General features: G+C 48.0%; 1 protein-coding gene across 6 annotated transcripts in view; it reads right to left on the reverse strand.

Annotated features, from left to right (window-relative positions):
* Positions 1–26602, reverse strand: part of NECAB2 (N-terminal EF-hand calcium binding protein 2) — a 119371-nt gene that overhangs the window by 22663 nt on the left and 70106 nt on the right. For 3 of the 6 annotated variants that reach the window (XM_026102109.2, XM_026102110.2, XM_064519478.1), the window contains 2 exons: positions 25812–25837; positions 21278–21375 (listed from right to left, as the gene is read on the reverse strand). In XM_026102109.2, the coding sequence (XP_025957894.2) occupies positions 21278–21375; positions 25812–25837 (124 nt within the window). The remainder of the gene's footprint in view (positions 1–21277; positions 21376–25811; positions 25838–26602) is intronic. The other 3 variants (XM_064519479.1, XM_064519480.1, XM_064519477.1) reach the window with 1 other exon arrangement.

Below are 26602 nucleotides of genomic sequence, written 5' to 3' on the forward strand. Positions count from 1 at the left end.
CCAGAGACAGCAGCGGGCAGAAACATGCATCTCCACCGTTGATCTACGGCATCTACATTGACCATACATTGACCATAGATTGATCTATGGCATCTACGCCATCACCAACGTATGTCCAAGCTCTCCCTAACTGTTGCGTGCAGCCGGCAGTCCTCAGGCGCAGCACAGGGAGCCCAGGAGCTCCTCTCCTCCCACAGCACCGACAGACCCACAACCAGCTGTACTGTTTCAGCTCCATGCATAAAGCAGTCATGTACACATTTACCAGAAAATAGGTAGAAACTGATTATTTCTAATTACAAAAGAAACGGAAATGCAGATGTGATCTCAGACCTGAGAAGTCTCACACAGATGCCAGTTATAGAAACCAGCTAGATCAAGGTCAAGCAAGAGCAAAGTGTCGACCCATGGAGGAGACGGCAAAGGTTCTCGGTCCTTCCATGGCACATGGCACCCAGATCACCTCCTCGCCGGCCACACGCTGTCACACGCACGCCTGCTCTTGCACAGGAAAGCGTACAGTGTGGATGCAAGTGCTGTTGCCTGTGCAAATGTGTAGATATGTGCATCTATGGTGAGGGACAAACTTAAAAGCCTCGCTGAAAGAGTGGCCTCAAGACTTTTGCAGAGGATGGTCCTCAGGAGAGATTCATAAAATGTCACAGTCTGATAAACTGGAGCGTGAGTCAGAGACATCAAAAAATGAGAGAAGAAATGAGTGGGAAAAGGAAAACTTGGTTTAGCTACTAGTAAATGGGAAAATATTGCCTAGCGCTGGGTTCTCCGGTGAGCCCTCTGCTGCCTCATTACCAGCCCTAGGCCCGTGATGGCTGTGCTCTGACACCAGCCATGCAGCGACCTACACCCGCGCTCTCCTCCCTCCCTGCTGCAGACTAATTTCATGCTCTGAGAGCTACTAGATAAAGTTTGCTTCAAAGTGCCCTTCATGAGTCAAGCATTGGCTTAACCACCTGCAATCCAAATTAGAATAAAAGGTAGAGTCGAGACCTCTGTAATGAGAAAATCCCGAAGTGTGAACCAGTCCAACCACATGGAACGATCCGCTGTTACCGCCGAGCTGCCGCAACCCCAGCACAGCGTTTCCCTACCGTGGTATGGAGAAATGGCCGGATCCTCCAGCCTTCCCCCTAAAGTCGCTGAAGCACAGACCTGAGGGAACAAACTGTGTGGCTGCTGCTGCCTCACATAACAAGACCAGAACCAAAGGGTGCTCACGGCAGGAGATGAAATTCACACCTTTTTTGCTGGTTTTCCCTTCCTCTGTTCCAAGACGGCCCTTTGGCCAGCAATGCCCACTCCCACGTAACGCCCCGGAGCTATGGCCCAAATCTCACCCCGCTTGCCCACACTGCAGGCTAGAGCCAGTTTGTATAGGAAATCCCAGGCTATCTCTGCACACTGCAACTCGGTTTTGTAAAGCTGAACTGTCTCTCACATCAAGGACCCCAAAAGTCCTCCTTCCCAAACCCTGCTGCATTTCAGGTTGTCGCTATCCCACCTTTAGGCACAATTCCCACCCTCCAGAGAAAACCCTCATAGAACAAGGAAGGACGTCCCCATCCTAAAGCTCAGTGAGTCTTTGCACCATCAGGCTGACGCTGGTGGGGATTTTGCAGGCCTGACGGAGCTCAGCTTGGACGCACCAAAATCCCAGGGCGAGGGGGAGCAGAGCGGGGAACTGCTCACCGCTTTGCCGCGCGCAACGGCACACGTGTCCGGGGCTCGTGCTGCTCAAAGCCCCGACACGGCTCGTCCAGCTTTCAGTTCCCTTCTGCACCAAACCCTCCCAAAACCTAACACACACAGGCTTTGTTTCTTTTCTCAGCCACGTTTTCTAATCCCATCTGAGCCTAACCCCTTAAAGTGCATTTTCTCAACAGCTTAAAATTCTGGCACAGATAAATGAAAACACCCTTGAGATGTGTTATGAATATTACACTCAAAGAGCAGTGGCAGGCTGTAGTTGCTGCAGGCATTTCCTTCCCTGAAAAAGCTGGAAAATTAGCATCTGTAGATACTTTTAGAAATATCTACTGAAGGACCAATACACTTTGTGTTTCATTCTCTTTCTGAGCTGAGGTCTGAAAAAACTCTATAACTGCATGTGATGTGCACCAGTGGGAAGCCAGCTCCCCTGCCTTATGGTGCATCTCATTTGGGTTAAGCAGACTCACAGGACACTGGGCTCAGTTCAGCCAAGTGAACAGATTTGATTTGAATCTAATCACTAATCTCAAGGTATCTGCTTGTTCATAAAGTTGTAAATCATCTGTGGCCGCTTTAGCCAGCAACTACAGGAGCGTTTCAACTTCCATTAAAAACCTGGTCATTTAGCAGTGTTTGCAAACCAAATGTGCCAGGCCCAAAATTCAGCAGGCACTTAAAAGGAAAACCTTGCAAAATGTTTCGTATTGAAATCAAGCCTGGGATTTGGGCTCCTCGCTCAGAGGCTCTGAGCACTTGGACTTGCTAACAGCGGAGTCGAGCCTTCCTTGCCAGAAATTGCACACTGATGCCTAAAACTGGGCTCTTACGACCATATTCCTGTCAGTATTAAATGACTGAAAAAGTAGATTTTCAATGTTGTTGAGCATCTCAAAGCTTCCTCGCTGGCATTTTTAAAGGTCACTATTTAGCTAGTTAAGACTACAGGATGTAAAATATAAATGATGATGCCACCACCCACAGACTCGGGGAGCCCTCCCAGCTACACCTTAGCACCGTCGCTTTGTCTTGTAGAATTACAGGTTGACCAACACCACTTTCCAGCACTGATTTTTTGAGAGAATGGCCAAATTGGCTGACATTTGCTGAGCTCAGGGACTTTGATGGCTTCTTCAATTTTCAGTCACTTAAACCACAGCTGAAGCACGCCCACAGAGCAATCGCACTGAATTGATGAGGTTTTTCAAATGGAAACCAAAGCCAATTCTGTTTCGCCCACTCTTTTTCTCCAGTTAAAAAAAAACAACAAAAACACAAAATCACCACCAACAAAACCCATTCATGGCCAAGAAAAACCTCTGTCAAACCTCATCCCAGAATGACTGAAAGGTTATCTTCCACCCACTCACCACTTTAAAAATTAGGCATGTTGTAAAAATGTAACCTCAGAGCGACTGATTTGAATTCTTTGCTCATAATTGCCTGTTTTCTTCCAAGAGATTTTTTTTTATAATTAGAATAACACTCAGACCTTCCTCTCACTCCTTCCCCCAACTCTTAAATCCCTTCAAAAGCAAAGGCCCAAAACTGATTGCCTGGCACATAATCAGTAGAAGAAACCTGAAGAGAACAGACACTTAAATATTTGATAAATGAAAGCATTAACATATGAAAGACCCTCAGCCTTCCCAAAACGGTTCCAAAAAGAGACAGATGAGACACCTGTTCATAATAATAATAAAAAAAGTACAGCTTGGCATTTCTTTTAAAAATCTTCTGCTATAAATTCCTCCTTTTATAAATCCCATCAAATTTTGTTGTTCACGACTTATTTCATATGGCCTGGGCGTGGGAAGGAAGAACGTCGAAGTTTCTCCCGCCAGCAATGTTGCAATGTCCCCAGGCAGGGCTGGAGAGGGCAGGCGACATCCCGCGAGCCCAGGGCGAATGTGGTGTCTGGATTGGAGCCAGCACCCCGGGGCGTGCATCCCCTCTGCCCGGGGCACCACGGGCTCCTCGCAGAGCCCCGCAGGAGCCCGGCACAGGGGCTGCCACCCAAGTCTGTCCTCTGCCACTGGACTCACTGGCACGCACGTCCTGAGCAGCTCTGATGCTTCCCAGAGGCGCCGGCCAATGCAAGCACACGCTATGCAATGCACACCCTAAGGTCGCCTATGGATCAAGAGGCTTATATCATTTTTAAGCCCTGTTCATTTATCTAGCAGGGAAAGAACAGGCTTGGAAAACTGAGTGTGGGCTCCTAGTTCTGTAAACCGGGTCTATAATTAACATTTGCCTTCACACAAGGTCCTCATTAGCTTTATTTATTACCCACAAGACAGTAAATTAATACATATTTTATTTCAATTTTCTAAGAAAGGCACAATTTGTCTTCCAAACTGCACCTACTTGAAAGACCCTACAGAAAAAAAGACATGGGACGTATGGGCTGGTCAATGGCTGACAGACCTCCATCTGCTGTTTTGCTACCCGTTCACCCGATCGGCTCGTGCCCTGCCTTTCCTTCGGGCAGTTCATGGAAACCCCTGAGTGTCTGTCTGACCGTTCGTGAGGGCAGGACCAGTCGGATGGCTTTCCTTCACCGTACGGCCCCTCCAACCCAGGCAGCGACAGCCTCGCCGCGGGACGGGGCCGGCACCACCCTCCGGGAGGTCTCAGAGCGGGAGCTTGCGGCTCTCCAGCCAGGCTCCCCCGGAGAAGACGCTCTTTCTTGTCGCAGCGAGAGGGGGGCCATACTGCACTCTGCAGCGACAGTCAGTCAGAAGAGCAGGGAGTACACACCTTCGTCTAGAAATAACATGGAAGAGAGACCTTCTTGAGACCCAGCTCCTTGCCAGCGCTGCTGCTGCTCCCCAGCCGTCGGGCAGCCCAGCTGATTCTCAGCACGGCTCTGCAGGGCTGGCAAGGAAATCCTGCTGGGTGCTGCTGCCTGGAGAACTGATTTTCTCTTCCGGAGCCTGAACAGGAAAGTTGGGGAAATTTCGGTTCATGCAGAACTGAAATAGCACTTCTGCTTTAATTTCTGGTGAAATATTTTTCAAAATTCCCCTCAGAAAGGAGTTGCAGAAATATTTTCTGAGAGGCCAAACAAATATGCTCTGTTTCCTTTTAGGTCATTCTGGAAAAATAAGTAGTCACATAACCCTTCCAGGAATCCATATCATTTTTCTGCTATAAAAATTGATATTGAAATTATTTGACACTTCTGACCAGAAATGCTTCATTCAGATTATAAGCAAAGATGACTCAGCCTCTACCAACTGATCCTCCCATCACCAATCCTCTCTTTTTTCAGTGAAAACCACTCACCAGATTTCCCCCAGCTTCAGAAGACACAGGTCTCAGCCTGAGAGCTACTTCACACTGTCCAAAGACACTTCTTGAATGACTGCGGATGACTGCATTGCACAGCACTTGAGTGACAGACTCCGCCATGCCCACGTGTCCTCCTCCCACTAGCTTAGATCCGGTGGCAGCCTCCCAGTTTGCAGGAGACAAAAATTTGGCCACAACAAGGAAAAGAGATGCTACAAGCAGCTAAAATATGCTCTGTGTCCCACATGGGCAAAAACGAGTACTCTGGTATCTCACTGTTTGCAAATGTGAGTTATGGGCCAACTGCGAGACCCAGCGCCGTGCAGAAGGCTGGCAGCCACACCTGAAGGATGCAAGGAAATGAAGCGTCAACGAGGAAAGCAAAGCCCAACGCACACTGCAGCCACCACAAACTTCTCAAACACTGGAAAACAACCCTCAGAGGCCCTCACCCTGGGTGCTCATCGAGCCTGCTTTCAGACGCCGCTGATATATACGCAATATTTCTCCCCTGCTCTTGCAGTCCACTGGCTGCCGTTGCCTCAGCTCAGGGGTTTTATGCACAGGGATGAAGTTTGAGGTTAATGAGTGCAGTTACTGCTGCTGAGCCTTGCCTGCAGTTAGAGCCTGTCTCTTGCTCCTGCTTAGCTTCCTAGAAGGGGCCAAAAAATATAAGCAAAGACAAGTTGCATGGGTGGCTGGAGGCTACTTAGGATTTTAATTTGGGCCAAGAGTACAAGGTATCAGTGGAAGCGCTGTCGTAGTTATCAGTGCATCCTATTGTGTAAGGGTAGATTTTGTTTCCTTTCATCGCTTGGCCTTGATTTACATGGAAAATGAAGGCAGGGCTTGGCTGATTTGCAACAATGGAGAAACCACACTGTTTAGGAAGTTAGAAAACACATAGGATGAAATACTTTACTGAAATACATTGTGCACATGCGTAGTGGAGAAGAAAACTTGCACCATCATTTGATTTATACAAGACTCTGCATTTGTCATCCGGATAGAGCAACGTAGAGGGTATACTGACTGCGTTGCAAGCAGGCAGATTAACAAGGTACACCGTTTCTCGGACACAGGTTTGTTCTGATTTCTGCTGATACACTGACACAGTCCATCATAAACTCAACAGCTCTCAGTCGTTAACTGCATTATAAACAAGTTTCGAAGCAGCCAGCATTTCATCATAAAACCACCCCTTCAAGAAAGGGGGAAAACCCAGCTAATAAACCCTAAACCAATGCTGCACCTCTCAGTCCCAGAAGAAAAGGAGGTGCCTTGAGAAAGGCCACTCTTCCAACCTCCACCACAGCATGCCAAGTCTATACATAGCCACTTTCCTGAGCACTACAGACCACCTTCCTGAGCAAACCTAACCAGGATAACAGACGATTTCCACTATTTTCAGCAGGACTGCCTGCACCTACATCACCTTCCTCAGGACAGCTCAAGCCTCTTCCCTCAGAGGACCTCCCAAACCAGGCGAACGGGACACCTCCATCAGTGCCTCCGCAGACCTGGCCAAGAGAGCCTGATGGGCACAGTACGGTACAAATCTGCTCTGGAGTAAAGATGAAGCAACAAATCTGCTGTGCTGCAGTTTTACCTGACGTGCATTAAGCCCAGACCAGGAAAGCTCAGCTGATGTTCACATAACCACAATGGTTAAACGTGATCCGAGTCAGGGCGAGAACGCAATCTCTGCCGGGGGCACCAAGCACCACCGGAGAGCCGCCACGGCTGCCCTGCGGTTACACCCGGCAGTGGTCCAGCCTCCCCCTGCGGTAAAGTGCTGCTCAAGAGCTTCAGATGAATGCCCAGCAAAGGACTTTGGTGTGAACACCAAGTTATTTTAGGGTTTGCTCAGCAGAATGGGAGAAAAACTGCTCAAGCGAAATAAAAAGACAGGATAAAGGATTAGCTGGAGAGTGGGAGGGAAAGGATCGTTTTTAAGGATTATTTCTACCTGACTATTTTATCTTGAGATGTCATCATTCAAAAAAGAGCAATATCATATTTGGCAAGCTTAATTTTGGAAGGTAAAAAAATGCAAATGAGAGCAATATATATTGCTGTTCTGGCCCGTGCAATAAAACAAAAACCACACATCCATCATTTTTAGCATCAAAGCTTGGTGGCAGATGGTGTTCAGTCTGGGGCTGTAACTGAGCGACTGAGAGAAGCGCTCCTTTGCAGTGCAGTGTTGGTGGGTGAAAACCAGAAGAGACCCAGGGCTATGCTGGAGATGGCAATGGGGCGAGGGGGTCAGATGAAGCGGCTCCTGCTGAGCCCCACAGAGGCCTGATCCCTACCAGGGCTACTCGCAGCCCCATTTACAGATCTCCTGAGGCGTTGTAATTCCTGACACCAACTTGTGGATTAGTGGTTGCTCCATGCGTCCCTGCATCAGGTTTGAGGTGTCCCAAGCAGAGCGCCCAGGAAAGGAGGTACTCCGGACCAAGAGCCTGCTCCTCAACATGTCGGTCTGTTCTGGTTTCTGGAAGCCCCAAGTTTTTCACCAGGAATATCCTGCTCTGCAAACAAAGTCAGAAGCCAACAAGATCCAACAGTGAATAGAGGCAAGAAAGGATTTCTGAAATACTCTGGCTTTTATGTTACTCGTACTCTCCCGTGAGACCTGAGAGGTAGCTAAAAGAAGCAAAGGACAAGGACAATAAGATCTAAAGGCTCTAAAGGAATAAAAGCTCACCAAAACGAAGGGAGAGAAGAGGAAACAAGCAATGCCAGGCTTTGATATGCTAAGAGATACCAGCAAGACAGCCAAGCCTCGCCTAGTGATGTTACTGGTTAAAGTGGTTAAGTCCCCACTTTTCGTTCTCTAGTGCTGTGAGTGGCCTGGGAATCCTTACTGAACCAAACCAAAATGACAGCTTTAAACAGGAACGTAATTGGTTTTAGAGGCATCATCAACTACTGGGAACAAGTCACTTGTTCAGGAAAGCAGCTGTTACAGGCAAATGGTGTTGCCTCCTGTCCTGCCTCCTAGGACAGGCAGCTTCACAGTCCACCTCGCCGCTCATAAGTGGAGCGGGACGCCATGCACCCAGGATGCCTCTGTGTGTGTGCCTGTGGTGTTTCTCTCCTGCTTCACCGGCTACATCTGTGCTATGCTGGCAGACGCATTACACATGACCGCTATGCTCCATGGCAACAAGGTCCTTGCGAAGGTTCTGCCAATGTCAACATTTTTTTCCAGTAGAACAGCGACCAAACTGGGCAGACTCAATGCTTTTTAATAGGTGCATTTCCTCCACGTTAGAAGCAGCAAGAAAAGGAATCTATTGAAGCAGCAAGTTTGAAATGAGAGAGAGAGATCCTGGGTTGCAACTCATCTTCCTCTCAAGACTGGACTTGCTAAAGTCAGGCTTGCTGAAATGTGTCTGTGATCCTCAAGTGCCTCTCCCATGGTTTGCCTGAGCTGAGTTAAAACTGCAAATGGATTTAAATATTCATCAGCAGGAAATGGACACGGAAACAGAGACAAGCATCATCCTTTCTGAGTCATTAGCACTCAGCTTTTGGTAATGCCAAAATCAAAACGAACCTTGCCTTTAACGTTTCATGATCACATGTTAACTTCTGGCCCACACAGCGGTCTGTGGGGAGGAAGCCAAGCCACACAGGCACCTGTGAGGCTGGCAGCATAGTGCTTCTCTTGCCTTCCTATGGGAGATATATACTATCAGCCTTGGGTTGTCCAGCTTTTCAGCTGGCATCACCCTCTGCTCTCCCCCAGATCTTCTCACAGGCAATGGTGAAGTCCTCTTCTCCAGGCTTCAGTGGTAACAAGACATCTCTTGAAGTTTCTTGGCAAAGGTAGGGAATTTCACTTAACAGGCAGCTGCTTAGGTTTTCCATCTACCTCAGTTTATCAATACCCTCTTCTCTTAATGCCCACCATAAAAGGTGACAGCAGCTTTCCATCCTGCAGACACACTCCCTGATGCTTTGCTTTTGCAAGAGTCCTCTCCAGGCCACCACTTTGCTAAGAGGAGGGCAAAGAGAAGGCAAAGGCAGCCCCTTCTTGGGTCAGTTTAGACCGTTCCCACAGCTCTGTGTCTGGACTGCCATATGGGAAGAGATCAGCCAGGGTTTGCTTTCCACAGCATGATCTCCCTTCCCCATCCCAAGTGGATGCACTGAAGCTCATTTTCAGTGAAGCTCCTGAGTGGAAAGGTGGCACAGAGAGACGACGGGGGACGGGAGCATTTCCGAGGTTACGTCAGTTTTGTGTCCCAGATGGAGTTTTTTCTTGTTACTGAACTGAATTTGCAAGACACAAGGAGACATTAATTAATGCTATGAGTTTGCCAGCTTTGGAGACAGGTCTTAAGGCAGGGGAGAAAGTGTCTCCACATCAGGCTCCTACCTGGGATGAAAGGCTGACAGAGAGCATTCGATTTAATAACACGCCCCAATGAAAATTAGACACATGGTGTTATTTCTTTAATAATGAATATGAAGAAAAACGAAGAGTCGAAAGTCTCGCTTCCGAGAGGCTTACAATAAGCAGCATGATGATAAATAGCAGTAGGAGTTGCTGGACATTTAGATGCATTGCACTTGCATAAATTAATGTAATACAATCAAAGTTGTATTGGCCAGTAAATCAATGCGGAAATTAACTGTTAACAAATCAGTCTTTATCCACCTGACCAGCAAAACAAGAGACTTTGCCTCAGAAGGACACAACCGCCCTTAAGGCAGCTCGGTAATCGCCGTAGCTGTACAGCTCTGTGCGGAGAGGGAAAGGACAAGCCTAGGGGCTGTGGCTGGGGCCAAAGCTGCTGGATGGTGGCAGATGCCTTCCTTTTCCTCCCCAAAATACGGCCATACCATGGTAATCTTGCAGAATACAACAGGCACTCTGCTTTCTACATTAAGCTGAATGCTGGTACTTAAAACTGCCTGCCAGGCCTGAAAAATGTGCTCTGCTTCTTGCACAATTACATATAGTTCCAAAAAAGTGGTATTACTACCTTCGAAGCGCAAGATCTCATTTGTCCTGGAAAAACAGTCATGTACGTAATGTTCATTATCTGACAACCGTTCGGGGGAGATTTTCCAGGGCTGAAAATCTAATTCTCATTTGAGCCTTTGAAACCTCCCCCGCTAACTGCTTTGCTCGCAGCACCTCCCACGGTCTGCACTCTTCGACGCACACGGACACGGGATAACATTGAAAAGTTGGAGGAACGGACTGGAAACCATCTCCATCAAAATTCTGCCCAGGCAAATGACTAGCAGGATTGGGTGAGCATGAGACAACAGTTCCCGCTGTTGTGGAAGAAAGCAAATACCACGCAGAGAGAGAGAGAGAGAGAGGGGAGTGAGCCTACAAAGCCCACGGGACGGATAAGGTCTCTGCCAGGCGAGTTTTGAGCACTGCCCCTAAACGGTAACAAGCTGCCGACCAACTGAGATTGGCCAAAACAGAGCCACAAGGCCCTGCGTGAGCTGGACGACACACTTCACGGGCAAAAGCAGTGCTGCGTGGCCTCGATGGGACTGCTGCAGGGGAAACCCGACCATGACCTTCAAGGATGGAAAACTCCGGGAGAGGAGCTGCAGGATTTGGCACAGGCAGGGGGATGCAGCACTTGCAGTAAGGCTGAGCCCAGGGATGAGCGTTATGAAGGCACATATGTGTGAGGCAGTGACGCAAAAGGGTGAAGAGCTGCAGAAACAACCTAACCTGCAAATGTTTCAGGAGAACCCTTTCGCCCTTAGGTACATACCTCTGAGCTCTCCATCACCACTGAAAAATCATCAACTGACGCTATGGGTCAATACACTCAGAACAGCTTAAATCTTCCCTTTATGTCCTACACATTTTCTCGACATAATAATTTTCTCAGGGGAAAATTTGCTTGCAGCTAGTTTTGGTACAATGCCTGTCTGTAACGTGTACATATATTTGGCACCCTGACAAAAGAAGGCTCTCAGGAGGTTTGTGACATGTCAACACTTGGTCATTTTTCCACTCCCAGTGCATTAAATGAGATAAGGAGGATTTTAGCAAGCCCAGACTGACTTAAACCCCAGAAAGCAACCTGTCACGCTTCAGGTTTATGCTACTGTTCAAGCCGTTTGTCCTGGCAGATCCCGTCTTCACGCTTACACCTGTGAGCCGGTCTCACGTCGTGCCCTGCTTGCTGGCAGCAACCTGGCCCAGCAGCTGCTGGGGGCCAGTGCCAGGAGAGCAGAGAGGTGTGTTCTCTGCAAATGCCACGCTGTTCTCCCAAGCTCCAGAAGTACTGACTGTCTGCAATTTTGTCTGACAAAAGTCACAGATTCCTGGTGGAAAAGGCTCATTATTTCATCTCCAGCACAGCTGCAGGTTTGCTGGAATAACACAAGTTCGGGTTCCTCTTGAACTTCTCCCGGTGCATCCTGAGAGGCTGCAGTGTCCCAGCAATGCAAAGATGCCACGTTTTGCCCCGGTCTGTTGTCAAGGAGCATGTCAGAGACCCACAACAGCACTCGCGCAAACACTGACAGTCCAGCCAATTCCAGAGGTTTGAACACCCTTACAGTATAATGACATTTGTTTTAAAATGCCACATCTCCCTGTCAAACCGCTGCAGTCCACACGCTTCAGCTAAATTACAGCCGTTCCCTCGCCAGCCTCCGAACGCTGGGCTTGACACGTCTGCAACGCAGCCCGACTCTTCACAGCAAAGTCTTGGCAAGTCCCTGTGGCTCTGTAAAAATGTCACTATTGATCTGAACTTGAAGGAACTCAAATTTTACAGCGAAAAGAGGCAGTACAGTCTGTGCTAAAACCCGCGGGCTATCACGCTTCCCGTAGGATCTCTGGTCGGCAGCGGGAAGCAACTCAGGAGTAAAACACTGCCTTCCTGGTCTCCCTCTCCTGCCGGGTGGAGACGGCAGAGGCTGGTCAGCCCTCAGCACACCAAGAGCCATGATTTACGGTGGGGACCAGCCCCAGGGGCAGTGCAGGACGGCCCAAGAGCCACGTTGGCTGCAGGGAGAGGCAGGAGCTCCCCGCGTGCAGCGCCTACCCCACTCCAAAATTCATTGGAGCCAAGAGCTTTGCACGGCCAAGGTGATGCCCATGAGGCGATCAAAACATCTCCAATAAGCCATACCTCTCAGTCTGCACCAAGTTTTACTGCTACCTTTAACCTCTAATTTGGAAAAGAAAAATACACATGGTGAAACGCCCTTATGAGCCTGCTGAATCCCAGATTTACAGCACGTTGTACAGCTCTCTTCACTACCTATCTTAAAAAAAGCAGGGAGCTCATCCCATAACCCTTTAACAGCTCTTCCTATCTGCTTTTTTTAAATCCACCCAGCTGTAGTGCACACATTGATCATGTCCTCTTAATCACCGCTTAGTCAGGCCACTGGGCAGGTTTTTATGCCTCCTCCATAAATCACTCCTTCTGCCCCCCTTGCTCCTCCCTGAAGCTGGATCCCTCTCCTCCGCCGCCCTGCTCCCCACAGCGGTCTCACCAAAGCAGAGCAATGCAGTATTTCCCTGCTTTCAAAATACAATGCGAATGAGTTCACAGAGCGAGAGAAGCTCGGTTTTGTTTCTGTACTCGCATGGGTGTTGCAATTTCAGCTCAAATTTTGCACGATCCTGCTTTCAAAGCACTTCCCTTCCAGTGTGGACAAGGAACATGCCAAAGACTGTTGATGGACACTTTTCAAGCCGTTCTTGTACCCAGCAGGAGATTCTCCAGATAATTTAACCTTAAATCCAAATTGCTTGTTTCTTTGGGCTTTCCTAGCTCATTTTTTGGGGGGGACTTCTTTTTATCTTTCTTTTAAAGTCTGCCTCACTGCTAAAGGTCAACCATGCTAATATTTTTCCTGCTCAATGTTGCAAAATGCTTGCTCAGCAAAAATAGGAGAAGAAATAACCGCGGCGGGGCAGGCAATGAATGCTACATATGGCAAATGCACTGGCAGGAGATAGGCTATCTGGGCCTCTCGGTTTCAAAAATACAAATTTGTGCCTTGTTTACCAAGCCAAAGTACATTTACTGTAACGTTTGCATGACTGGTATTGCTCAGATTTATGACATTATGGTTGCAGAAGGATGTCACTGCTGTCATATCCGCAGGGAAACAACCACCTGCGTGCCTCCCTCCACCTCTACGCTGCCTTCACAGGTAATTTTTTCCTTACACCTCGTGCCACGAGTCTCCCTTGTGCTCCTGGAGTCTTCCTGCTCCTCCGTCTCCTCCAGGCTGAGGATGTGAACGGACCAAACCTCCCGAAGCTCCCACGATGGAGGCAGGGGGTCACTCCATTTCCCAGGTGGGCAGCCTGAGGCAGGGAAGTTTAGTGCTCTGGATAAAAGTCGGGCTCCTGACCAAACTAGAGGTCTAGATATATCTTCTGACCCTGCTTCCCGAGCTTTCCCCAAACCCCATGCTCCCTCTGACACTGGACAAGCAAACTGCGTCCTTTCTGGCCACGCTGGTTTCGATATTTGCTGACTGTGCTATAAACCAGTGAACGAGAGTAGTATAACAACGTATCCTACCATATGCTATTTTTTGAACGTGAAAGTTAATTTTCTTTCTTTACAATTTAACTTTGCATTTCACGTATTAGTTGGCTGTCATTTTAATGCAACACGGACATCACTGTATTGGGAAATAATCCCAATGACAGATTGTGTTTGGCTGTATGAGATGTTCCGCCACCGAATCTAATTACTGCTGATACTTTATGAGCTTCTTCAGCGCAAGATAATTGCTGCTTTCTCTTTTTAAGAACAAGCAATAATCAGTTGTCTTTCAAGGTGTAAAATATAAACAGCAATTAAATACCGTAGCTATGCAGCCCCTCCAAAGAACACAAAGCGTTTCTCATCAGAAATCCAACATAAAGGAAGATTAGGTTTCATTTATAGTCTGCATATAATACTTTTTTAAAGGGGGGGAGAGATGGAGGGAATGAGGAATTTTCTCAGATGATCAATAGTTTTCTTCATCTGCTGAAAGGATTATTTTAGTATAGAGAAGCATGAGCATTTTACAAGCAAAACAGCTTTCTCTCACACTCACAGCAGCCCAGGTACATAAGCTACTTTTCTTATCCCTATTGCACGCATGACTTTCATGGCTCCAAGCTTGTGATTCAGCTTAGCTTTACAGTGCTTGAATTTGGAGTTTCTCAGGCGCTTTAAATGCCAGGGAGTCACATAACCTACGTATATAAACGCAGCCGTGGAGCTGGGCGCATTCGTGCGCTCGCACGCGAGCAGCGTGCCTGGCGTGACTGCCCACCCGCCTCTGCTGCAGGCAGGGATTTGGCTGCAAGCTTCCAGGACAGGAACCCTTAAAAAATCAGGGCAAATCTGTTAAAAAATCACATCAGACTTGCATGTTTCTATAAAAACACATTTGTAATTAAAATGATATTAGATATGATTAAAGCTATAAGGATGTTCCAGCGGAAGGCTGCAGGAAAGTACTTTTCACTGTGGACACCTCAGGCCTGTGGTAAGCAGGACCGGTTACTGAGCAGCGATGTGACGGCTGTGCCTGAAAGCACACCAGGGCCTCAGCAAGGACGTGAGGCAGCTCCTCTAGCCAGCGTTTACTGCCAAGACTTGACAACACTTTAACACACAAGCTGTCCTTCCTTCAGCCGGCTGAGAGGCTGTCTCTAGGCAGCTCAGTGGCCAGCGCGTACCCTGCTTATCCCAGGTTTTCACCTGTTATTTATAGGCCCACAGACTCTGCAGAAAGCATTTAGCACTTGCAGCCAGGTTTTGATGACTGCCGGCTGCGAATTGCAATCGCTTCCCTATACACCCTGCTCGAGATACAACCTCTCTCATCCTCTCGTCGCGCAAAACCTGACCGCAGAGGTTGACGCAGTCGTCTGTACCCCGTAGGCAGCGCAGGCGTCTGTCTTGCCGCGGGGACACCAGCCCAGCCTGATGGGATGCCTGGTTCGCAGCACAGCTCGGGGGCATCGGGCCGAAAGGGCAGGGCGAGGAGAGCCTCCAAGAGCAGCTTAGCCAACCGGGGAAGCAAACCGGCCAGGGGCTGCTGTTCGCGTGGGACCCAGCAGCTGCCTCTGGGGACTGACGGACACAACGGGACAACTTCCAGGAGGCTTAATGCCGGGCAGCCGACCTCTGGGCTGGTACCGTGCCAGGAGCACAGTCCAGCTCCCCAAATTCAGCATCTCTCGCAAATTCGGAACCAACCCCCATATTTACCCGGCGCCAGACAACTCCCAGCTCCTGCTCCCTGCGTATCTTCTGGGCTGACTGAATGTGGTAGCTGCATTTTGCAGCTTGAGGCCATCTCTAATTAACAGCAGGGAGGCAGGAGGGAAAGGAGAAATGAAGAATTAAAGGCTCAATTAAAAAGCAATTACCAAGGGAGGACATGGAGTCTCTCTGCCCCTGAAATGTCCACTGCTTTCCTGGAGCTCAGGGCCCACAGCAGAGCGGCCGAGACTTGACAGACGAGCTTGCGCCCCAAATGGATCCTTGTTTCCCCTGTGTTGCTGTATACGCCTGTATAAACAGGCTATAAAAACCCTCATGACGACATATGGCTCATTAGTTGTTACTACTGCAAGAAAAGCTGTCTACTGTTTCATCTCGGAGTGACAACTCGCAGAACTGCCCTCCTGTCTCTGGGGCGCTTGTGAAGCTTCTCCTCACGCGCAGTCGCTTCCCGACGGCGTGTGCGAGCGTGCCGCCGCTGCCCCCGGAAAGCACGTTCGAAGGGCAACCACAGACGTCCGTCCCGACCCGGCAAATAAAAGGCTCTCTCTCGGGGGAGCCAGCATGACATCTGAAGTATCAGGAAACAACAGGCTGCAGTTTGGGGAGGTTTATTTTCATGGCGACGGCAGCGGACTGCCCTCAGCCCTGCCTGCGAGTCGCAGCGCCCCGTGTCTTCGGGCAGCCCCCAGCACGTTGCAGGGTTGGCCCGCAGCGGCCTACATGTTGGACGAGCCCTGCCTTTTATTTGTCTGAGGAAAGCAGCCGCATTTTTTTCTCCAGAGGTGAGAAACTGCAGAGAAATGGCAACATGCTTGGGTAGTGAAGGCTACAAAAACGCACACAGCTCCTACCAAAACCTGCTAGTTCTGGTAGTCTTTTCCCCAATTCAGTGTTTCTAAAAATGTATTTGCATGTACGTATCTCCTAAAAATCCTGGCATCAGCAAGGGGTCCCTGGTTACAGCATTACATGCAGAGGCGACAGAGCATGGAGATCTGCGTGGCAGGGACCCGTTCAGGACCCGCCGGAGCCAGCGCTGGCCTTTCTCACAAGGGGAGCACCTCAGGCCGTGGCTCCGTCCCCGCATTACCTCCAGCCCCGCATTACCTCCAGCCCCGGCCATGGGATGCTGCAGAGCATCATCTACGTGCGCAAAGTGCCCGCATCCCCTACCAGTTCTATTTTAAAGGTGCACAACTTCTAATTGTTGTAACTTACTGCAACTTAATATTGCAAAGTGAGAGGAAGGGCAAGGGATGCAAACTCCTTGGGAAATCGCTCTGCTGACTTGGAGGAAAAGTAATAAGTAACACCTGCGACTGTAGCCTCCTACAGAACAGACACACGCACCGCCACGTTAGTCCCGATGAGCTGCATATCTCAACTGAAGGAGAAAATCCAGCGCTTTCCCTCAGCTCACTAAGGCACTAGCTCTATGAGGATATAAAGACACTAACGCTCGTACCATCTCAGTGCGGGTTTCTAACTTTATTGCAGCACCGCTCACCACTCGAGACTGCAGTGAGCACCTTTCCCCCTCAGCAGTGAAATAAATGCAGCGATGCTTACATGGAGCAGCAGTACTGGGTACGGATGAAAGTCAAGGGAAATCAGGGAAAGTCAAGGGAACACTTTGATGCCATCTGTTCCTTTAAAATGCAACTTCCATCTGTATCTTTGTACAGTTTCTTTGCCTTACAAAGGAGACAAGGCAGCGGGGCATGAGCAGCCAGCTTTCAAGGGACCGCAGCTCACCAGGGGCTTCCAGGGCAGAGCCTGGACCATCTGTCTGGGGCCTGGGACACCTCTGCAGGCTACCGCATGGCAGCTGGTCTACAGTAACCCTCTCATTCCTAGTCTTAGTCTGCGACACAGTGGGAACAGTCATCTGACCTAGCCCCCTTCTTGCCTTACGCACAGTAAAGGCTCGTTCCCTGGCACCCCAGGCTGTCCTGCAGGTCTCCCTGAAGGTCTCCCCAGTGAGCTCGAATCAGCTCTCTTTTCCCGTGCAGAGGGGGGCTTGCACGCACAACGGTCTTGGGTAAGAGTATTTCTGTGCAGTAGCCCAAGAGGGTATTAAACAACAGTAACTGAAGGGAGTGAAGAATCTGTTGGCAAGGAGACGTGATTAGCTGGAGCGAGGGAAGCAATTCTGCACGAGGTGTTTGAAAACACCCAGGTCAAGCGCAAGGAAATACGGTTGTAAGGAATAATCTTAGTTCACCAGGACATGTCCTAGATGAGCCAATCGATCTTCTCTGCAGCTCCTTCCTCATACTATTAATTTTATGGCAGGACTCGCACCCTTTCTGGACATGTAGTCAATGGGTAACAAGCGTACAGACAGATGCAGGCTCAATTTGAAAACCTTGTTCAGAGAGAAACCTGCCTTCAGAGTATTCCAATGTAATTAAATTCCCTTCTAAGTAAATTGGTCATAACAGACCACTGAAAACACAAAAATTTATCTCCAGGCCTTTTCACCAGGAGAGTTTTCTTGGGAGAGAAAGAGGAAGCAGCCAGGGAATCCATGCAGACAAAACTGTTCATCAGGACAGGGTTTTTGGTCTTTCTGATGATCAGCAGTGATTCCCTAACAAATGGGGGAAAGAGGAGGGGACAGTTTCTAAGGACTTCTAGAATTGCACAGTTGCTTTCTGAAACCTAGCACCCGGACTGATGGCCAAGCCAGGTCACAGTGGTTTGCAAAAGCCTGGCCCACACTTCAAAAATCCGCAGAATTTTGGTCTTGACTATCCCATAGGCAAGCAGCTCTAGACACGTGAGCCTCAATTGCTGAAGCGAGATCCAGGATTGCTAAACCAGTAGCAGATGATAATGCTTTGGATACCTTGCTTAGAGATTCTCCAAAAGGAAATGAGCTGGACCAGTGTGGCTCCCCCCAGCACTACGAATAACCTGCACTGGGAGCTGAAGAGAGGAATGGGAAAACATCAACTGGAAATTGGTGAGCGGACCTCAGCCATATCATTTCATGAATTTCCATGGCGAGAAGCTTTCTTACAACCCTCCATTTTGGCAATTCTGGCACTAAAACTGGAAAGTCTAGTAAGCGAATGCATTTTTTTTTAGGGAAAATGCATCATAAAAAATCTTGGATCTTAAAAAATTAAAAGTATTAATGGTTTGCACTCTGGAAAAGCTTCTGATGCTGTCTGGAAGTCTGCCATACCTAATCACTGAAGATGAGTTTCTCTAACACCTAAGACAGCTTATTTTCCATGGGTTTTTTCTTCCTCCACTTTTTTCACTTGAACAAAGAGACTATTTTTGAATAATTCATTGATGAGGTTTGTACCAGTTTGTTCACAAATCACAGCAGGGAGCCGATGTTTTTCATGAAATACTTATTTGCCAGATCCTTTCTGTGAAGAATTCTTGCTACGTTTGCTTGCTTGCCAAAAGTCTGCCACATGGTGAGGAGAAGCATATCAAAGAGTCTGATTAAATAAGTGTAATGAGGAGATGCGGGGATGGGACTCGCCTCACCTGGCTTTAGACATCTAGAAGCAAGATGTCTACGTTTGACCTTAATAGTCCTGTGATCCTTTAGAGCCACAGAAGGAAAATGCCTCCAAGGATTCATTCATTTCATCCTAAAGCAGGTCACAGCCCAAACGAATGATGCCCTGGATCTCCTATTTCTCTCCGCTGAACTACGAGAGGATGACAAAGGTGACTAGCTCAGATTCAGACAGCTAACCTAGACATTTTTAGACATCTCAGTCAAGGCAGATGAATCCTACTGCAAATTACTGGTTAGCTTCAAGGAGAGAGAAAGATCTAATCATTAAGGTAGAAGACTAGGATCATGAATAAACATCCTGGTTCTGCCACAGATTTCTTATGCAAGTTAGTCCCTGTATGCTCTGATTCCTGATTTATAAAGAGGGAATAAACCATCCTCATCTTGTAAAATGCTAGGAGGAAATAGTCATCTATATTAAACATGAATTCAGAAGCAATGGTAGTAGGCTTATGAATAGACAGTTCAAGTGAATTACTGAGATTTACATTAGCACATTAACATGTATTTAAGATATGTAGCTTGCAAATCCAACTGCCAGAAAATTTCCTAATAGTAAATATATATGAGGCATGCACAGAGTTAGCACCTAACCAGAAAAAAGAAAAACTATTAAAGTTTTACTGATTTTTTTTGCCTTCTCAAAGTGTGAAAAAAATTCACAAACATTTCAGACAGATTAGGGCTTGGCCAAAGATTTATGCCTTCAGTTCAGCATGGCAAAACATTAACATGTTGAATATGTATGTTTGCTTTCCATCATGCTGCCCTCCTCACAAATATTAAAAAGAATAGTTTTAAATAAACTTATAAAATCAGGATCTTGACGTAGTAACTGGAGGAGAGAAAAAATTGCTGTTTCCCATTCTAACTCCTAAAACTTATCATTACCACATCTGTAATGCGAAGTAATTTGAGTTCTCCTTTACTTCTACCACATCTGTAATGCGAAGTAATTTGAGTTCTCCTTTACTTCCAAAGATAAATGGAAGGAACATTTCAATTTGGACTGCTCAGAGGAGGACTGGAATTGAATTTGGAGTGCTTAAAGAACCTTGCAAAAAGCAAAACCTCCTTACTTTGCTCAGTTTTCAGTATACCAAATTACTACTCATCAGTGAAAGGGAAGACTACTTTTCTCTCACAGTGGCACAAATGCATGATGCAAATATGGTTAAAGGTAGAAGTAGTAGAAGAACTAATATATTTCTGAGATAATTAATATGACTGGTAATGTCCAGCTACTTTATTAAATGATATGGAAAGAATAGGAAAATGGTTTAAAAGGAACACTAGCTTTATAAATACTTTACTCCTCATGGTAAGATATCAAATAAAGCATTCACTGCTCAGTGGGGATGCTTATCTGGTAGATCAGCTCAGATCCTCCAGATATTCGTAATTAAATTTCAGTATGCTTTTGGATCAGTGCCACTTTTTAATACTCTATTATTAGCAGTTTCATTAAGATACATGCTGGCTTGTTTATGAAGAAGTTGGGGGCCCACTGCACGTGTAAAATACATCATTATGAGTCTCTTTTGGTGCCTGCATGTAGAAATAGTCCATATCCCCCTGCCCCAGTCCTTCAAACACATAACCCTCTATTTTCTAATACATCAACTGCGACCTTTAATGGCCATATTTCTGGAACTCAGCATGACTTCTAACACAGAAGCTGTATTTAATGGCAGCTTTAAAAGATAACGTTTCCAAAAGTACTTCCAAAGAAGCTAACAAGAATTTATGCATTCAAAAGCCCACCCAAGAGATCTGCATGCCTTATCGTCTGAGGACAACTGCAGCATTTTATTACTTCAGCAACACAGAACGCAGCCCACGGCACGTGACAACATACAGTGCTCTGCCACGAAACCTCTGTGCCACCACTCCCATGCAATTTGCACCTTGATTTCACAAGCTGGCCAAAGATTTTCAAAATTGGTCTGCTGTTAACAAAACATCCACTGTCTTCACGTTACCCCAATGATCCACTTACACCCAAATGCAAGGGCAAGAGGAGACAACTGTGCTAAATAAGATGGAGACCTGACTTACTTGCTCTGTTAATACCATATTTGCATCACCGCTGTGGTATTGCATGTAACCTTCCTTACCGAGCATGCAGTTGCTGCACTACCTAAGTGGCCCACAGTAACATGACACACTTGAGTGGAGCAGAAGGAACAAATCCACCAGCAGACACTGAAACGCACCATCCCACAGCCACCACGGAGAATCACGCTGCGGAGGTGCTATCGGGCAAGCTGCCACCTTCCAGAGAATTCACACACCTTCGCAGTCAGAGAGGCATGCTTGCAAGGCCTTCTCAAAAGCTCACCCTTCTCGCCAAGCTCATCATCTCGTACGCATCTTCATGTGGAAAATGCTGCTCCTCCCCCTGTTTGTGGCCAGGGAGCACAAGGCTGGGTAAGCAAGGAGGACTCACCCGTTTGGTATAGTCCATCGCCTTCAGGATGGAGAGGTTCAGCGTCTCCAGTGAGGCCAAGACGTCTTCATAGTCTCCCATATGATCAGCAAAATAGTCTGGGGAAACCAAGAGGGACAGGACAGGCAGCGTTTATGTAGCTGAATGTTTCGAGGCTATGCAACACAGCAAGGTCTGTTTTGGTGGAAGGAAAAAATTTGGAAGGTGATTTCAATTACGTTTTTATACTCCATAACCTGAGTCAGAGTCACAACTTGGCTGCGAGAGGTGGGAAAGGAGGTGACTGCTGTGAAATCTGTGACCATTGTAAAAAAGAGAGAGAAGGCACAGTACTTTCCATTGAAAACAACGGGCACTTTATTTCCATGCCCGCTTCCACATTTGACCATATCTCAGCTCTTTCTCTCCTACTGCCAACACTCAAAGCATCGGTATATGAACCACATCCACACCAATTTACACGAGCTGAGATTCCGGCCTTGCATCCTTCCCTGCATTCCCATCACATCTGAACCTCAGCACAGAATCGCGGCTTGCACAGGCTTTAGAGAGCAAAATACACCTCAAAAGGAAGAAAACAGAGCTGCGAGCAGTGCCCAAAAGCACATATCCTTCCCACAGAAGGAGTCTGAGGTTTCTTTCCCACCCTGTGAGGTGTGACAACGCAAGATGAAAGGCAGTAGTTGCAAAATGCTGAGGATCACAATATGGTAAAAAAAAATCTAGAATCTGATGAACACAAAATGGTTCCTGAAATTCTTTTATACATATATATATATATTTATACATATATTTTAGGTTTGGGAAATGTGTTTCTTCCCTAGAGGATCCCATATTGAAGAAACTAGGGATCTGTACAGTACAGGCATGGATTAGTGAGATGTGGTCTGGCGTCTCTCCAGCTCTCCGCCTGCCTTTGGCTTTTGCTGTGCCACCAACATGCTTCCGACAAGAGGGGACGATTCATGCCAAGTAATCCCAACTATTCTGCACTGATGCAAAATATTGCCAAAATCAGTGGGCTCACACACAACCGATGGCTCTAGGACACACTTTAGCCCTGGCACAATTTTGTGCAGGAGCTACGGAGTCCTGAAATTAGATGTTTACAATGGAAATAGTGAGACGTTAAGTTTGGCAGCAACACATGCGCTAAGTTTGCAGTGTAGACACAAAGCTAACCAGCTGCTATGTGACTGACACAAACTACGGTTAACAGCCGTTCCCGAAAAGCTACTAGTGCTTTCCTTTAACATTAAAAAAGTGAAGATTCATTTTGAAGTGATGTTGCTATGGAATTCAATAAGAAATAAATTCCAGGAGACAATTAGACACTAATTGGGTTCTCCTGGCTTAATTAGGCCTATATCTATTTATGGCCTTAGAACATATCCAAGGGAAAGTAGACGTTGGCAGAAACTGGACTGTCACGACATGATTGACAGCAGCTGCTTGCTGTACCGCTGCAAGCCAAACAGCCTATTCTCAGAGCAGCATGTTTACTTTTGCTGTTATTATTATTATTACTTTTCCTAGGAAAGAAAACCAAACCACTGTACATTTTTTAAAAGTAAAGGAAATCCATTTTTCCAAGTCCTAAAATAAAAAGCTAGGGCCCACACATTTCGGGAGAAATGAGCTTCTCTTGGCAGAGCACGGCTCTTGACGATGACCAACAGTCTTGCGAGCGCGAGGAGAGCGAGCATTTGGGAGGAGAACAGCACTGACTTTTGCTACTTTTTGTAGCTATGCAGCTCTACAGTTTTAGCCTTATTTATCCCTGTGAACGTCTGAGATTGGCGCTTTCTACCCTAGATGGTTCTGCTTATGGCTCCCATGGATACGTCAAGATGAACGGATGGATGCCCACGGGTTCTGCGTGTGGAGGAGGTGGGTTCCCCGCTCATCTCTCCGTAGCAAAGCTGTCGCTCAGTACTCCGGTCATCTCTTCGGCAGACTACTGTCAGCCACATGGCTGCCTTGATCCCACGCCCTCCGTGGCCGCACAAACGCGTGCGCTGGTAGAAAGCTGGAGGAAAGACATGGCCATGGGCACTGAGTTTGGAACGCGCCTTTGGAGGAAGCCCCGGCTCTGGCGCGGTTTCTCGTCCTCCCACAGGGTGAGCCAGGGACAGCCAGGCCCACGTGTCATCCTCTCCCATTTTAACACATCAGTATTATTTCCCAAACAATTAAATAAGGATGCCTGCTGCTATGAGCCCAACAAACTGCTATCTTTACAATGCAGAAATGTTTCTTTCTAACAGTGACTGTTGGAAAAAACAGAGTTTTACAGGATGCTACCAGATAACGATTAATTCATACTAAATTTCTCTCATAAGCTGCGGAGTCCAAGGAATCCATTTTCAGATGCTCTCAACGTGCTACAACTTGCAACCATTTCCAAGAGAAAGACTACAGTTTCCATTTTGCCAAGATGAGGTTTTATATTTAAAACAGTTCTTAGAAGAGTGGCAAGGAAAAAAGAAAGCACATTGCTGGCAACAGCAGGTATTCAGCAGATAAATGATCTACCCAGGATCTCAAGCCGACCGATCACCCTCCCGTTTCACACCACGAGCTGGTGGGTTTATCTCCCGCTCTCCTGGTAACTCAGTTTTGCACAGTCTCTATTTCCAGAACTAACGTGAGATCGCTCCGGATGACAGGCGTTTAACTGTCTGTTTTTATCAGACCAATGAAAAAAGAAGAGTGTTGTTAAACAGTGATACTACTATCCCATATTTCCCTGGCAAAATCTGCAGGTCAGTCTGGTTTTTTGGGTTTCTCGGGTCAGCAGACAAGAAAGGCCTAATTAAATAAGAAAGGAGTAATTGGCAAAAGCCCACCAGATCGTCAGCAGACCAAAAGGATTTTAATAAAGGCTTAGTTTCTCACGTACCAAAATGACAATGAATGGGGCAACTAGGCGAAATTTTGCTGCTTTTGCTGCAGGCTTGAAGAGGTCTGCGTGCTCAAAAACTTGCCTGTTGATCCAATAAAAAAAGGCAGTATTTTTCCCTACAATTTTATCTCACTTTGGTGGCTTAGGGATTTATGAAAAAATGATGTTATTCTTCCACCCACTGAATGCTGGGCCAGAATTAAAGCTTTCTCTTCCCGTTTGCGCCTTGCTAAGTGACAGCCGGGCTTGCAAACACGTGTTTGAGCACCTGCTGGAAATGAAACCCCACTTCAGCTCTTCTCCATTACCTGGGGCTCGGGCTTTTCCCCTCTGGGATTTTCTGGTCTAATAACTAACTATGAACAACATAAAAACAAACAGCCAGCATTTTAAAGTAATCTATATTTCTAAATTAAAGCAGACAAACTCTTGCAGGAAGCCATAACCGCATCAGCTTAAATTGAAGAATGAGTGGCTTAAATTGCTTCCAAATAAATTAGGAACTGGTTGCAGCTAGACCAAGATGGGGACTTCTTCCCTGCAATTTGTGTCAGCACAGCCATTAGGAGTCATTTAACTACAGAAGGGGTAAGGAAACCCTATGCAACTTTCTCACTGTTTAAGTGCAGAGTTAAAGGTATCCAGAATAACGACTACCTTCTGCTTTGTGCGACACCCCAGCAAGCACCGTGCTGCGGAGGGCAGCTGCCAGGGTCCGTGTTTCCTGCCGTCTCATCTGTTCACACCTAGACCTTTGAACGCTGTAATTAGCGGTGAAGTGATGAAGGTAAGTGCTGAGCACCTGCAAAGGTTGCTTTAGATGCTCTTCTGCACCATCTCAGAGGAGGAAGGAGAGGAGATGGCCAAGCCTTTGCAAGGCAACACAGCTCCCCATCTCCCCAGAAAAGCTGAGCAAATGTCTCCTAACACCAGCGCATCTGTAGAAGAACGTTCCCGAGTGAGCGGCAAAGCCCCACGCGTGCGTTGCTTGAGATGCAGACAAAGCCCTCGAGAAACGCCTGCGGGAAGTAATCCCTTTCCGGCTGAGGCGTGGGCCAAAGTGTTACTACAGATTCTCTTTTCAGTCTTTCATTTCTCTGAGCTGGGGAAGGTGCCCCAGTGGTTATGTGTACTTTGGACAGCCTGCTGCGAAACAGGCAGGTTTGCCTAGGGCTGAACACCGTCCTGGTATTATGCAGGGCTACCGGTCTACCGAGCTGCAGCGCAGAGCTTGCAGACGTGACGCTGCCAGAAATTAAACTGCACGTTGCTCTTGAACGGGATCCTGTTGCTGTGCTCAAGCTCTGAGCCCACTTACGTTGCAGGAAGATGAAGCAAAGCTTCGCCGCTCCCCGGCTGAACAGGAGAGCAGGCACGCGGGGCGCGCAGGACGTAGGCTCCGTAGCCTAAGGGACGCCCTCAGCTGCCTCACGTCTCGCTAACCAGCCCCAGTTCCTGCAGTATTCGAGACTCGCACATGTACTTGTTTTTCCTTCTGGCACACCCTAAGAAACCATTTATCCCATGGAGACAGGAGTTCACTTTGCTTTTTGACAGCTTTCATGCACCCCCGGAAAACAGCCGCGGCACACGACAACCGCTTTGCGCGGAGAGCAGGGCTGTACTCACCGCACAGCTCCTTCGTGTCCACATTGCTGCAAGAGCGGGGAGCGAGGCAGGGAAGGCAGCAGGAAAAAAAGAGAGAGAAAAGATTTTAAGGTAAAGGGCAGACACAGGATACACTTCGGATTTTCCCTAGAAGCGGCGCGAACGCCTTCGCAGCTCGGGTGAGCTCGGCACACGTCCAGCCCGACCCCACCAGCGCTGTGCAGCGGGCGGCCGGCCGCTGCCGCTCTCCTGGGCGGGCTGAGCCCCCGCAGCGCCGGAGCCGGCGAGTCCCGCTGCACGGGCCGGGGCCGCAACCCCAGCCCGGCCCCAGCTCCCGACGGGCACCACCATTCACCAGCGGTCCTGCACTCAGCCGGGGGGTTTCCCTCACCGCCGTGGGTGCGTGCTTCTCGGCAGACCCCGTGGACAGCCAACGGACGGGGTTAGCACACTGCCGGGGGTAGCAAATCGGTGCCCCTTTCCTGGAGCTGCGCGAGGCTCGTTGGGAGGGACGCCAAGAGGCACTGCTGTGCGCTCTCCTCCACGCAGATGCGGTTTCCCGCTGCTCGAGCGTGTCAGAGGAGCCCTGCACGTGGCAGCCCTTTGCTGCAAGCTATGGGTAGACGTCTGCACGAATGATGCCGTCCTCGAGCTCTCCACGCGACGCAGCCACCCGGCTGGGAGGGAAGCGCCAAGAGCACGTGGCTGGCGTGGGGTCGTGCAGGACGCTCCCAACACACCTGAAATCTGTCGCCTGCCTCTTCAGCGTCTCCCCAGACGCCTGATGGGGACAACCGAAGGACAAAGCCACG

This window comes from Dromaius novaehollandiae, chromosome 13 (assembly GCF_036370855.1).
Source record: "Dromaius novaehollandiae isolate bDroNov1 chromosome 13, bDroNov1.hap1, whole genome shotgun sequence".
Lineage (NCBI taxonomy): Eukaryota > Metazoa > Chordata > Aves > Casuariiformes > Dromaiidae > Dromaius > Dromaius novaehollandiae.